The 15,246-nt window shown below is 41.2% G+C and overlaps 1 protein-coding gene across 3 annotated transcripts; it reads right to left on the reverse strand.

Annotated features, from left to right (window-relative positions):
- Positions 1–239: 239 nt before the first annotated feature.
- On the reverse strand, positions 240–14,743 carry LOC139931386 (RAC-beta serine/threonine-protein kinase-like). 3 transcript variants are annotated; one of them, XM_071924877.2, is made up of 14 exons: positions 14,642–14,743; positions 12,182–12,346; positions 11,939–12,067; positions 11,726–11,837; positions 10,054–10,204; positions 8,426–8,557; positions 8,115–8,180; positions 7,025–7,093; positions 6,736–6,858; positions 5,567–5,695; positions 3,667–3,881; positions 3,494–3,581; positions 2,607–2,709; positions 240–2,496 (listed from the first exon to the last, which is right to left on the reverse strand). In XM_071924877.2, the coding sequence occupies exons 2-14, from the start codon at positions 12,225–12,227 to the stop codon at positions 2,417–2,419; spliced, it is 1,443 nt and encodes a 480-aa protein (XP_071780978.1). In that variant the 5' UTR covers positions 12,228–12,346; positions 14,642–14,743; the 3' UTR covers positions 240–2,416. The 3 variants fall into 3 exon arrangements, with proteins under 3 accessions (XP_071780978.1, XP_071780980.1, XP_071780979.1); XM_071924879.2 differs by having other exon boundaries at positions 12,182–12,343; positions 14,642–14,738; XM_071924878.2 differs by having other exon boundaries at positions 14,660–14,731.
- Between the last annotated feature and the right edge of the window lie 503 nt (positions 14,744–15,246).

Here is a 15,246-nt window from a genome sequence, read left to right on the forward strand (position 1 = left end):
GCTGCCTCCAGGGTGAAAAGTTGCATTTTGTAGCTTCAACTACTTCACACAGAAGTCCTGACACGTGTAGCAGATTTTCAGCTGATCATGCCAACCCGCCCTGCCAAACCCCTGCAACACCTGTTGCTAGGTAGAAAACTATGAAGACACACGCAGACGAAAATGTATTAAGACAGAGATAAAAATGTGTATTCGATCATTGTCTTTCGGAATTACATTCATAGACAAATAGAAATGGATTGTTTGAATAGAATAATGTAATTGAAAAAACATTTCATACATTTCTTTCAACCATTATGAATTTCCTTAATTTGAGAGTATCTTTGAAAGGGTTTCGGGGTACAGGAAGATATGGGGGGGGGGGGGGGGGGGTGACAGCAAGTTGAAAACTAAACCAGAGGAAAAACAAGACAAAAAAACAAAACAAAAATAATAACGGAAATTATTTCAAAACAGCACATGGGATAGAAGGCTCTATGAGTGACGGGAAGTTAAGCGGGTCGTCTACACTGGCCCTTTATTCATCACCAGTGACTCAGCAGAGTAGCACCAAATACAATGGTGGGTGCATTTTCATTCGTAACACACCAGATATTGCAACTTAAAAATAGGTGCAGCCCTCTCTGTTATCATTCGATGGTGTTCCACGTGTGCGGCCATTTTTGACAGTTGGGACAAACTGAGAAAACAATTGAAAATAATAATAATAAAAAAAAAAGACATCCTTGCAAGGCATAACAATTGCACTGAAACACATATCTCACAATGGACCATGTTCATGAAACACGTCAGCTCCCTAGATGGTGGTTTTTCAGTTCTCCAGCTCTAAGGCATTTTCAATCACATCCAATGTCACACTCAAAATTTGAAGAAAAAGCACATTGGATGCACTGGAACGCCATAAAAGTATGAGGACTTCCAAAGGGGTTCAGATGAGATACAGTATGGCCACGGGGAGATGAGAAAGTGTAAACTGTCGGCCACAAGTTTACACCCGTAAAGCCTCTGGTGAGCAAGTTGGTGAGTTACGATCTGAGGAAAAGTTATTGTCAGTTTGTGGAGAAGCGGCTGGCTCGTCGACATGATTTAGCTACGACTGTAAACTTTGGAAATATTATACGGACATCCCCTCAGCCAGAGTGCGCTCTGACACTCAGGAAATATGAACAGGTACTCTGAAAACGCTGTGAATTTACAAAGGGTCCAGTTTGGGGCCAGAGTAAATTCTGGTGTTACATTAATTTATGAACGCAAGCAACCGTTGGACATTTTGCACGGGTAGAAAACTGACACCGAACCAGGAAGCTGTCAGCTACAGTATGCCCATGGTCCATCTGAGAAAAACGAGGTCTGCTTTAAGTAACTAAGTGCTTATTGACCTTCTTAAATCACATGGCTGGCGTGTCTTTTCGCTGATCAGAGATCAAAAAATATGTTAGAATTAAAAACCTTGTTTTAAAAAAAAAAAATAACATATACACCTTGTGCATTTAGCTATTCCCAATTCCCATTCATCGCTGTGTAGCACTTGAGATAGATCTATTAACAGAGATCACATTCCGAGACAAGAGCAAACTAATAATACAAAGTTCAATTTTTCATTGCATACAGTTTTTAAAAAGGACACCCCTCTCTCCCACACCTTGCGCTCCGCACTGTAAGAGGTTTCCGCTGCGGGAAACGCTCGTATTTGCAATATTACCAATTCATCCGTTGTTCCTGATGCACGCCGGGCAAGCATTTATATAAAGACACACACACACAAACAAAAACCTCATGCTCTCACACTCTCTCTCCGACTAAAATGATGACATTCAGTTTGGATTCGATGCCCCCTGTTTTCTCAAGAAACACACGCCTAGCAGAAGAAAACAGCCTGTATAAATTGCCACGGTTCTTCCTCCCTCGTGTTAAGGACCAGTCCGTCACCGCTGGCGACAGATCGTCCCAGAGAAGAGCACTTGGAAAAGTCGTAGAGAAACTGTATGGCTTCTTATAAGACCATAAAAAACGAGAGAGAGAAGAGCATTAGAAATGACCGGGTGGTTTTACAGTCCGAAGAAGCAGCAGCAGTTACGTATAGGCCATCCAAGAAGGTGCCAGACGGAGTCCTGATTGCGTTGTTGATTTGTGCTGATGACAAAATTGAGGTACAGAAGTCCAGTTTGATACAGTACAGCCAATGTGGCCAGGCTTTGTCCGTAGTGTGGACGAAGGTGGGTGGGTGGGGGGTTTATACAGAACAATATGGCCGCCAGTCTAGGCACTTAGATCCTGCCGGGACCAAAAACTCCGTTATGCTGTTTGGAGATTCTGGTCGTTTATAGCTGTGAGGGGTGTGGCCATGGGAGCTGTCTGTGTTCATGCCTCGTGTGCGTGTGTTTATGTGTGTTTGTGTGTGTGGCGGAGACAGTTATCACTCTCTTATGCTAGCAGAGTAGGAGAACTGGGGGAAATGTGCTTGCTGGTTGCCGTCATCGCAATCCAGACTGTCATCTGTAAAAAAAAAACAAAAAAAAACACGAAGGAGACAGGAGTCAGTACCTGCGTTCAAACCATCGATATCAGTGGATGAGACCGTGTCCGACACGGACAATGATACTTACACTTGTCCGGAGGTGTGAGCGTGATGGTCTGTGCGGTGAACTCGTCATCAAAGTACCGGGTGTCCGTCTCTGATGTTACCTGCGGCTTGAAGAGCGGGGTGAGCTAGAGGGGGACGAGCAAAGTTAGCGGTTACTGAGGGTGTCAGCCGTTCAGAAACACATAAGATGGGTTCACATCCAAGTATTTAGACGCAACGTTCGATGTGTCAAATTAGAGAGGGTCAAATGAAAGGAACATTTCAATAAAATATCGCAAATTTATAATTTTTTTACACTCACTTGAGCCAGAAAGAAACGTTGCGATACAAACTGTCAAATAAATAATGTTGTAGGCTTGGCATGATCGGCCAAACGAATGGTTCAATCTGTAAAATATCTTTCCACCACTGCTTCCCAGAAACATCATACCCACTTGCTCCCATGTACAGGGTATGAGCAGGTTCCAGAAAGCCAAATTCAAGTCTTTTTAATGCTACCTAAATTGAATTTAAGACCAATTTAATAAACAAAACAAAGAAGAAGCTGGCAAAAACAGACTATTTCCAATTGAACACAGCTAATCACAGTTCTGAAATTATAAATGAGCAGTTTAAGAAAAAGGACAGGAAATTAAATGTTTGGGGACATGATGTCCAATTATATTTATTAAAGCAGAAGCGATGAAAACAAAACATGTCTGGCATATTGCATTAACCCTGTCCTGTATTAAGAGAGTGGACGTGCATGTGGGTCAAACTTACAGTAATCAACTATAAGTGCAAGTAATCTAATACAACATAAGAACACAAAACCGGTCCCATTCACATCTTTTGATTTAAACTACACATTTTATAGATATTTACCTTATTTCATTTGCCCTACTTTGTAATTCTTCCACAATTTCTTACCTTCTTCTGTACCACATCCTGCCAGTTGATGGAGATGAAGAATTTGTGGCTCATGACTTCTTTGGCATCGTTAGGACCGCCACCTAACCTGTCAGTCGAGACATGATAATGTAAGAACCGAGTACATATTTCCAACACACACACACACACAGGATCCGGCCAGCGGACAGTACCTCTGCTTGGGGTCCTTCTTGAGCAGGCCGGCCAGCAGGGACTTGGCTTCGGGTGCCAGGTTCCTGGGGAAGCGGATCTCCTCCATGAGGATGAGCTCAAACAGACGCTCGTGGTCCTGGTTGTAGAACGGCAGCCGGCCGCACATCATCTCGTACATGACCACGCCCAGACCCCACCAGTCCACCGCCCGGCCGTAGTCGTTGTCTTCTAGGACCTAAGGGATGAACAGAGGAATCCCTTATTATTAACTTTCAGTCACCTTAAAGCTACACTAGGCACGGTCCCACGGAAAATGGCAGCAGGAGGTAACTGTTTGAATTTTGAGACTTCAATACGCAGGAGTCATCAGAAGACGTCAGTAAACTGTGCACTCCTCTGACCTAAATGTCTGCTTCTTAGTGTCTGGTGACGGGATGAGGGTAGTGAAGAGGATCAGCCATCTTTGATGAGTCTAGCTTTCTCTGGACAGAGTGCTTGCTCGTTGCGGTTTAAGAGACTCTTTGTATTTCGCTCTTCAATTCTGATTCATTACTCCCTGTGCGTGGAAAGGATTTCCCATCAGTCTTCACACCCAACACCAGATTGTAACGTGGGCAAATAGGGTGAATCTACAGATTCCAAACTGGGGGAATGGGATGGGAAGACGTGTGTATTTTTGTTGTATTTCCAATACAACATTAGATATTGTAGGTAACCCAACTATAAAAGGTTCACTGGAGCTTTGTTTTGATAAGGGCCTAACCTGGCTTTGCTACACATAATACAATCATTGCTGTGTATGGAACAGTTCAGTGACCGCACCCGATTGGTGCTATTAAATTATCTGCTGATGCCCACAACTGAAGATGTTAGTGGTGCCAGTGGAAAAGCTTTGTCTGGAGCCTTGCTACTGTAAAATTTCCGAGTTTGACAAATACTAAATAATAATTTCCATATAAAAGGTTTAAAGAGTTCAAACTGGATAATACTGAAAGTTATAACCAAATTATTGAATAAAATGTGCCAAAAATGTCTCATAAATGTTCAACTTAAATTGGGAAAAAAATCAAAAACTCACTCCCTGGTTCTATACTGCTCAAAAATTCATCATCTAAAGTCAAAATATCCCCCTTTGAAGTGCAAAAACTACAAATCAAAAATGGCAATGCGTTGCAAAAATCACCCAATAAAGAAAGACTCCACTGTGGAATATAAACAGCAGATTCCAGCCTTGTGTCTGCTGCATTGTTGATCCCTCATTCTTCTAGTCCTCAAATCATTAAATCCTCTGGATGAGTGTGTGTATTCCACAAAACGAGCTTGTCTTACATTCCCTTTTAGTTAGAGGAAGTACATTATCCCTCGAGCTAGCTCACTGATCTCTTTCCAAACATTTATTCAAAACATCTATCGTTTGCTCTGCAGGTCTGAATTTCAATAAAAGGAGAGTAACCACTAGTGCCTGGGGACCCAGACAGAGATTTTCTACGGCTCATCACCTAACCAGTGTTAGGTTTATGCAATTAACCATGGATCATATGTGAAAGCATGAGAAATGAAAGGAAAGGTCTAACCTAGCAAGAGTTTAATGATATACACATTATACGTTGATAGTGCATATCAACGTATAATGTGTCCTTTCACACGTTCAAGAAAACCAAGAAGATATGAATCAGATGATTTGATTAGGAAAGAATTGTTAAATGTATGTGTTGACAAATATGTGGGTGATGTATTCCAGTTTGCAGCAAATTAGCCTAAACATGACAGCGGGAGATTGTGGTAAATATATGAGGTGGAGACATTAAGGGGGATCTGACGTTTGGGAGAATGTGTGACTGTCAGGGTGGAAGGCAAAAACACTGTTGGCACTGTTGGTTGCCATGTGGCACCCATAAGGTGTCATCGTCTGTGCCTTACCTCGGGTGCCAGGTACTCAGGGGTTCCACAGAAGGTCTTCATGGTGGCGTCGGGAGTGATGCCCTCCTTACAAAGGCCAAAATCGGTGATTTTAATATGGCCGTCCTTGTCCAGCATCAGATTCTCCAGCTGAGAGAGGGAACATGAGTTTACATATAGTTAGAAAAAATATTATAGGTCACTTGTTGTGACTCATTGGTCTGAGTTATTTTTCAACTAAACATGAGGCGACAAAAGAGCCTCCACATTACGTTACTGCTCATTGTTGAGGCTATGTGGGGAAAAACACCAATTCTGTCCATACAATGTGCAGCTGACGTTACTTTCAGATTAAAATACAATAGACATTTCCCTTCAAAGTGCAGGCTGATGCCAGGAGGAGAGCGGCAACAGAAGCAGAGCTTGAGCAGTAATGAGCAAGCGACCAAGTGTACAAGTATTTTAGCATCACGTTCCACATAATGAGCTGCAACTGTCTTGAGGCTTAAAAATGCTTCTTTAGCTTGTCTCCTTTCCTTCATCTACATTTACAAGTGAAATGAATAAGGGATCAGAGATTTCAGGAGGATTTCATGAGGATTCTCCAGTCATTTCATGGAAAGAATAGCTGCTGCAAACTTTTTGTAAGCTCAGTAATTTTGAGTTCAAGTTTGTTTATTTATATAGCCCTTTATCACTATCTAACTGATCAACAATTAACTGTAGGTCTCAAAAATCTAGAGAGCTTGAATTTAGAGATCAAACCTGCCAACAACTAATAAGGGAAATTAAAAAATGCCCTTATTAGTGATGTTCATCTTGCTTTGTGAAATGTTATGTTTTGACTTTTGAATCCAGAAAATGACAGATTAGCATCTCCAGAATGATTTTTGTGCCAAAATCACTTCAACTATGAAGTGCAGAGTTTCAAGGAATTCTTAGAGGGCCAGTGCACCACAAAAGTAGAGCTGCTGACTATTGATTTGCATTACTTTCATAGAGCAACTGATTGCCACTTGACTATTAGATGCTAATTCTATTTAATGGAGAAATGTATTGTTTATTCAATTCACTCATACCCAGACTTTAGTGTGATTATATTATTGTTTTTTTTTCCCACCGTATACACTGAAGTCATGACATAAACCCTATGTGGGAGTTGGATAAGTCAAGACTGAGAGGGTTTTCACCTTTAGATCCCGGTAAACAACGTCACGTGAGTGGAGGTACTCCAGTGCTGACACGATCTCGGCGCCGTAGAATCGCGCCCGGTCTTCCGTGAACACTCGTTCCCGTGACAGGTGGAAGAAGAGCTGAGGGAGGCGAGAGCAGATGGAGACGAACACTTAGAAGAGGTTAGAGATGATCTGGTTGAGTGTGCGTGCCAAGGTGTTGACACCATGTGCGATTTGGGTATGTACATGTGACCGCGGCGTGGCGTGTGCTGTGGATGTGAATATGGTGTGGGTGCGTCCTCACCTCGCCTCCGTTGGCGTATTCCATTACAAAGCACAGCCGATCATGGGTTTGGAAAGCATATTTCAGTGTCTGGAAGACAAGAAGTATCAGGTAAGAAACAAAACAAACATTGATCTAGATTTACACCAATGTATTTGTTTGCCGATGATAGTGATATTATATCAGGACAATGTTGGCATTTTATTAAAAATCGGAACTCAGACAGTCAGTGTCTTCCACCTCCGATTCGATGACATGAAAGCGAGTGAATATATACTTTTTTATTATTATTTTTATATCAGATGTCTGAGCAGAGAAGTCATTCCAGTGTGGTGTGGGAGGATTTTACTCAACAGTCTGTAAAACCTGCAGTGAAACCTGCCTCACCCTGCCTTAAGGAGCTGCTAACCCACCTAAAACTATTTCATTAGTCTGGCTTTCAATGAGAGTTTTAATGTGCTATGATGGTCTGAATGATGTTTCAGAGGCTTTACCACCCTGACAAGAATAATATTCTAGGTTAAACACTGAATCCTTGTATTTCTTTGGGTTATGAAAATTGTCAAATTTAAAAATATTTAATATCACCACAGAATATAGGCAGCTTCAATTCAAACATATCAGCATCAGCCTTCAAAATACTATGTCGGTCTAAACCTATTACTAAGGTCCTACTACAACCCAACCACCAAGCCTCTCCACACTTGACCAAGAAGGCATTTAGCTTGAATGTAACAAAATAGTCACTATTCTGTTTTTGCATTTAGCTAAAAATGAGAATTTAGACAATGCACTCACATTCCCAACAGCTGTTTGGCAACATTGCAGCAAACCTGCATACACAGTGGCTACACAATATACTGTCATACATGCTGAGTAGCATTGCTTGTTGTGAGCCAAGTGGCTGAGGGAACCATCCAATAGGGGCTCAGCACTGAGGGCTTACAGACTGTCCAAAAAAACACTTGGCTCTTGAAAAATCCAATCTCAAGTGGCTGAGTGCTGGCTGTTCTGTTTGAGATAGGGCCTGCCTGCTTTTACCAGCAATCTCCCTGTAGTGCTCTACTTCTGTGCAAGTGGGTAAGAAGTGGGGAAAGGAAGCTGCACTCACCGTGAGGAAGGGGTGTCGTGTGTTCTGTAACACTCTGCTTTCTGTAACTGTGTGGGCCACCTCATCCTGCACACACACACATTATTGTCAGAAAAGCTGGACACTGTACACAACATAACACCGCTCTACACACTATGGTATCAAGATGGTAACCTGGTTTGACATCATTGTTTTTAATACCGACAGAACAAAGTGGTCAAACGTTCTTTGCACTTGCAAGGGAAGAAGACCTGGAATACAGGAAGCCTCCATCTTCACGCAGTTGATACTGTATGTCTGTAATGAATTGTGTGTACACATTTCTTGTTTACCTTGGCTATGATGACCTCTTTGCGCAGTATTTTCATGGCATAGTGTACACCAGTGGACTTCTCTTTGACCAGGATCACCTTCCCAAACGTCCCCTTGCCAAGCAGCTTTAGGTATTCAAAGTCATTCATTGTCTGGAAGGTAGACAAAGATGTTCTCAATCAAACTCAGGCTGAGGTGTGGGAATTCATTAGGGATGGAAATTACAACCAATTTCAAATATACCAATATAAACCAATACAAAACAGATAACTCTCAAAAGAAATATGCTGAAAGAGGCATAGCTGACAGCTGTTCATCACATATATGCATCATCCCATACCTGCTTTCCACCTTGACTTGTTAAGATTTCTCAAGGGGATCATTCAAATTTTATCTAATCTAATAATGACACAAACATGTCAGCTTTGTGTCAAAAAAAAAATCAGCCTTGTGCTAAATAAGAAATAGAAAACTAGAAATAACCGCCTCGCAGTTGTATGCCTCCGCCAATAAACTTTGTTTTATCATTGCAAGGACAGTCTTTATTTATTGAACATATATAATTAATGTGATTATTAGGTCAACTTAAAGGATTTTGGTGTTTGCAAAAGTAAGTGACAGCACTTCCACCGTTTTTGTAGAATGACCCAAGATCGTTTTCTCAGCTACAGTGGTAAGCAAAACATTATGATGTCACAGTGAAGTTGACCTTTGAACTTTTGGATATAAAATGTCATCACTTTGTCATTTTATCCTATTAGACATTTGTGTGAAATTTTGTCATAATTAGCGTATGAATTCTTGAGTTATGGCCAAAAACGTCTTTTGTGAGGTCACAGTGACCTTGACCTTTGACCACCAAATTCTAATCAGTTCATCCTTGAGTCCAAGTGGACGTTTGTGCCAGATGTAATGAAATTCCCTCCAGGCGTTCCTGAGATACCGTGTTCATGAGAATGGGACGGACGTGAGGTCAGTGACCTTGACCTTTGACCTTTGACCACCAAAATCTAATCAGTTCATCCTTGAGTCCAAGTGGACGTTTGTGCCAAATTTGAAGAAATTCCCTCAAGGCGTTCCTGAGATATCGCGTTTGCGAGAATGGGACGGATGGACGTATGTACGTACGGACGGACAACCCGAAAAACAAAATGCCTCCGGCCACGGCTATCGCCGGCACGGAGGCATAAAAAGGTGAGAAATAGAAAAAAAAATTCTCCTGGCTACAAGTTGTTGAAACAATTGTTCCCATTCACACAGGATGTCACACAGGATGTCTGCAGGTTCCAAAAAGTTACATTTAATTTTGCCAGTTAGAATGAAATATAAGACCGATTTCGCAATTGGAGTGCATGTTTGTTTTTTTGTTTGTTTTTTTATTTAACCTTTATTTCACCAGGCAGGTCACTTAAGACCAAATTCTTATTTACAACGACGGCCTGTGAAAATGAAAACTAGTGTAGGCCTATTAGAATTTAGGTTTGCATGACTGGGCTGATTTCTCAAAAAAACAAACATATATGCTACATATATAACTGTATTCAAGATCTTTTGAAGCCTACTGTTTGGATAATGTAATTTTTACTGTCGCTTTTGGTTGTTTAATAGAAACCCCATGTTATATGTACACAACAACAGATCTTCTCACCACTTTGGTGCGACTCTTGGACATGGCCACCTCCATCTCCTCCAGGCTGCATTCGCTGGGCGAGCCGAACAGATCCATGGGTTCCTCCTCCTCCTGCTCACGCATCTTCAGACCGTTGGCCACGGCCTGGATCGCTCTCATCCACTCCTCTCTGAGACGGAGAAAAAAAAATTCCCACAAACCGTCAGACATCACACTGACACTTAGGAGTTCTTAAAGGAATGCACCAAGTTTTGGGGAGATTGCTCTTTAAGTGATGAGAACATAGACCATGACAGTGTTTCCTCTAGGATTTTTTTTAGCAGCGGGGGGAAAGGGTTTTGTTGTACCTGGGTGGTGCGCGCGCGGTCGGAGTGAATATCAATAGGTAATTAAAAAATATTAAATAAATTGACACTTGACTGCAAAACAAACTTTAGAACATACTCCACTCTCCTCACTTTCTACCCTCTCTCCTGCTCCACTCGCCTCCACTACTCCTGCCTGTCTGCTTGTCTAATAAGGTTACATTTGAGAATGAGTAATGTTAGATAATTCTCTCACATCACAAATATTTGATCACGCAACCAGTAAGAACATTAAAATATTGTAGTAGCCACCACTAACGTTACATATTTTAGAACCAGAAGGCATTTCTTTCCCTTCAAAACTTCGGGGCATAGCTAAGAACCCTGAGCCCCTCCCTAGCTAAAGTGTTACCTGACTATCTTCCTCATCGACATCAGGCATCTTTCTCTTCTTGGAGAAATATTTTAACAAACTCATCTGAAAATGCAATCAGGAATATTTTAATACATTGCTTATGTAAACATCGTTGGCAATTATTTAACCGACGTTTATTGAAGTAAGGCTGCGTTCACACACAGCGTTTTTTCCCCAACTGCCAGCGCCCTTTTCTCATTAAAAGTAATGGGAAGCGGCCGCAAGGCGCACAAAAGGCGGCCGCTCCCGAAAAGCGCTGCAGCGTTTTTTCGTCAGAGCGGAGCGCTTTCAAAAGTTGAGAAATGATTTTTTTTTTTTAGTTGAGAAATGTTCAACTTTTCAGAAAAGCGCTGGGTGACGTGAACCGCTTTTTCCCAGCCGACCAATCGCGACGACAGAGACGCTGGCCGTTTCCCATAGCAACAACAAATATGGAGAAAGTGAAAGTGCCGGTGGAGAAATTGGACGTTGTAATAAGTGAATTTCTGTTACCGCAACAGCGATCTTAAAGGTAGTATGGATTATACTGGACATGTATTGGAAATATCTGGTAAGCCTTTGCTTGTTGCACAACACTGTTCTGTCTGCTAGAAGTGAACCAGCTGGTTAGTGAGCTAGCAGCTGCTCAGCTAACGTCAGGTGACGTTGCCGTGATCCGCTTTTTATTTCTCCTCACAAAAAGCGCTCCAGGCAGCGCTTTTTCCACATCAAAAAACGCTATGTGTGAACGCAGCCTTTTAATCTACCTTTCTCTCTTTCTTTTTCTCTTCTTTCTCTCTCTCCCTCTCGCCTCGGCCGGGTGTCGCCACTTCTGTATCCGTCGTTTCAAATTAAAAGCCCTCTGCAGAGTCGTGTAATTGCGACTTAATGACATTTCATAAAATTCTGAAGCAGCGGCGGCAATAATTTTGCAGTGGCGGGCCGCCGCTTGACATGCTTAATCCAAGAGTTTACTTAACGCCGTTCTCACCTCTCCTCATTGGTGTCCACATGAAAGGTGCGTTCAATAACGGTGGTCCACTGTAGGCAACGGATGACAAATGTGTTGGGCCGGGGTCTTTCAGTCTTCATTAACTGGCATTCTGTGAAAAAGACGAGAGATTAACGTTATACAGAACTATTGAACACTCAAGTGCTTGGGTCAGAAGCTTTAAAAACGGGGAAATGGAAAAGGAGGACTGACCTGCCACTGAAAAGTTGTTGAGCGGTGGTAAGCTCTGGTCAGTTAGATCAGGCTTCTCCTTGTAGCCGATGAAGGAGCCATCACTCTTCAAGATGAAGTACCTGGGCCTCCATGTCTTGATGTACTCACCTGGACGAGACAAAAAAGATGCATTTTTGAGTATATTTTGCGTATATAAGCCCACTATGAACATTTGCATGAATTACCAGCGTGATAAAACTTGTTTAATCTTGATGCTCTTACCTCTTTTGTGGAGCCAGCCCTCTCTGACTATACTGACTTCATTCATGGTGAAAGACGTTGTGTTGCAGAGAGGGTCAGGAGCAGGAGGTCGGGGAAGGGGACAGTGGATTTCTCTCTGGGCCTGTTCAGGTCTCAATCACAGTCAACAAGTCTGAACAGCACCTGCTGAATGGCACAAATATATAAAGAAAACAAAGACAAAATGACCATCTGTAGATATTTCACAGAGAGACAAAGTGACAATGTTTAGACCATTTAGTTGCAGGGTGTCTGTAAGTTTCATCAAGTTAAACTGAAGAATTTTTAAGACATTAATGCCAGTTAAAATTAGATACAAGACCAATTTTGCAAGTGAAATACATGGACAAAACAACCCAACAACAACAACAGTACATAGGTCTCTGTGACTGGACTGATTTCTCACCACGAAAAATGGTGTGCAAAGCAAGCACAACACCTCTAAAACTTAATTTAAAACTTAAAATGCTTTATCTAACTGTATTGAAGACCTTTCAAGGCCTTGGCCTTAAGGTTTATATAACATAATTCAGGACATTTTAAAACGTAGCGAGGAGCAAGGAATATGTTTAGGTATATTACTGTGCCAAAATGTATTAGTTGTGCATTTTTTTAGGTTTTGTCATACTGTCATACTGTGTATTAATTTGACAACTGTAGATTACAACCTACTAATTTAGACCAGAAAATAGCTGGTTCAGATGATATATGTGGCATTGTGCAATGCAATCCAAGATTACAAGGCCACAACTAAACAGCTCACCAATATTAACTGACTACTACTACTACTACTACTAATAATAATAATAATAATACTAAGATACTATCCCAAAACTCATCTCTGGTTCAATCCCTGCAAAAGCAGTGCCACCTAAATGAAAGCTAAACATGAAATGCAAACTTTATATAGCACTTAACGTTATGCTATATAAAGCAAAGTACACAATTTGTGTTCCCCCAATTCCCTGTTAAGCATAAAATCAAGAATAGCAATATATACAAAGCACTGAAAATGCAAAACACATTCAAAAGAAAATGAATAGAAGAAAAAAATATTTCTTCACAAGTTTCTTTTGTTTAGTTAGCTGCGCTGAATGTTAGCTAATGAACTTAGCCCCAAGTTGTACCTAAAGTCAAAAATGTAGTTATTTCCATACTAGCCCCGATACGTGCCGTTCTCGGTTGCATCTAGAGAACGTAGCACCAAACTCTATTCAGAAATCTGAAAGTTTAACACTGGCTTGCTTATTCGCAAAGGTACACACCTCATAAAATACAATTCAAGGCTTTACGTCTGAATAGTTAGGAGTCACTCTTCAATTCGGCATAGATCAAGCACACCAAAAAGCAGTTATTTCAAGAAAATTTCAACTTTTAGTACTGGTTTTCTTGTTATTCCTACAGTCTTCGTCCACCAAAAATATACTCTGGAGGGCGGTAGCGAGCAATGTGAATCAATTCTTGAAGTTGAGATTTTAATGAAATAAAGTGCCGCTTGGTGAATCATCAAGATGCCGAATTTACCAGAAGATCGTAAAGATTCGTAATAGGCCTTAAGGCGTTTTTAACGAGGTGTATACCTTTTCCAAGAAGCATGGCAAGATAAGATTTCCAGATGTTTGAACAGACTTTGGCTTGTTGTTCTATCCATCGAAGAGAGAACGGCACGTATTGGGGCCAAGAAATTGCTAAATTTAAAACCAATTTGCTGGCAGGGGACTTGCTAGTTTACTTAACACACAGATGAACTTGCAAGAATGCAACTATTCGAAGTTGCTAGTCAAATCACGACATTTAACTCGGAGCTGTTGGTTATTAGCTAGGGTGCCGTTTAGCTTGCATATTACCTAACGTTGACAGCAGTTAGCTACAAGCTAACAGAGCCAAGTTAACTTTCAACAAGCCGTTTACGGGGAACTACCATTTGTTTTTCTGGTTAGCAAGCCAGTTAAAGTTTGGCAATGCATCTAACGTTGCATTCAATTTGCACCCGAACCTATGGTACACCAGTAAAATATTTGTAGTGGCTCAAATGCATGTCATTTAATAACTGTAACGTTAGCTTACTTGCAATTATTTGAAGCAAACTATCAACACAATATTGCACATTCTGACATTTTACAGCAAAACGGCTACTTATGCTAACCACGCTTTTTTTTTTTTTTTTAACCTTTTCAATGTGCTTATGAATGTAGCGTAGTAACGGGCGATTCTTGTCCTAACTTAAGTTAGTAAATGTTTGTTTATTACTAGTAAACACTGGCTTACATTAGCGATCATATGCCTTGTTGTACTGGTACAGGTAACGTTAGCTTTGCTAGTAGTTAGCGAGTCATGCCAGTCAAAGAGTCATCCGATTAGCTATGACTTACAAGCTTTTCAACGAGTCTCGTGATCCGATAGTACTTATGTTTAATGATATAACTTTACAGTTAAACACACATTTCACTCTGTCTTTACCACACGTTGCTCTCGTCTTAGGGCAGTTTTGACAGGCTAGATCCAGAGCAGGCCATCCACCCAGGAAAACACCATGGACTCTTCTTCTTCTTCTGCTTCTTCTTCTTCTTCGTCTTCTTCTTCTTCTTCTTGGAATAGAGGGTCGCTGCTCTCTGGAAACACACCGCCACCTGCAGGCGTGGTGGCGCAAAGCACGTCTTCTTAGCCATGCAGATAGTGCAGACTAGATGAATCTCATGTTATTGCTGCCCTCCAGAGGAAAATTCACAAACGGTAGTGAGTCAAAACATTCAAAAATTCAACTGTAAACATGCACTCCCCTACTAATGATGCAGGCACCCTGTGGGCCAATCAGTAACCAAATGTAAAAGTTTTTATGGGGAAACTGTTTTTCAAGAAAACCAAATCCTAGAGGCCAATTTGTAGAGCAAGGCCAGCTGTAGCTATATGTACATAAAATTTTATGTAATTCCAACTGGCAGTGTGGGAGATATGACTGGTTATTATCATTTTTTATATACATTATTTCGACTTGTAATTGTAGAAAACAAGAATGATTTATTTGAATAGACATTATAGACTATGAC

Source organism: Centroberyx gerrardi, chromosome 11 (assembly GCF_048128805.1).
Source record: "Centroberyx gerrardi isolate f3 chromosome 11, fCenGer3.hap1.cur.20231027, whole genome shotgun sequence".
In the NCBI taxonomy this organism is placed as follows: domain Eukaryota; kingdom Metazoa; phylum Chordata; class Actinopteri; order Beryciformes; family Berycidae; genus Centroberyx; species Centroberyx gerrardi.

Bases quoted from the DNA above. Each gene is read 5' to 3' on its own strand.
- LOC139931386 (XM_071924877.2), bottom strand. From the start codon at position 12,227: ATGAATGAAGTCAGTATAGTCAGAGAGGGCTGGCTCCACAAAAGAG. The intron at 12,068-12,181 runs GTAAGAGCATCA...TGTCTCGTCCAG, and splicing joins GGGCTGGCTCCACAAAAGAG to GTGAGTACATCAAGACATGG. The intron at 2,710-3,493 runs GTAAGAAATTGT...GTCCCCCTCTAG, and splicing joins AGGATGTGGTACAGAAGAAG to CTCACCCCGCTCTTCAAGCC.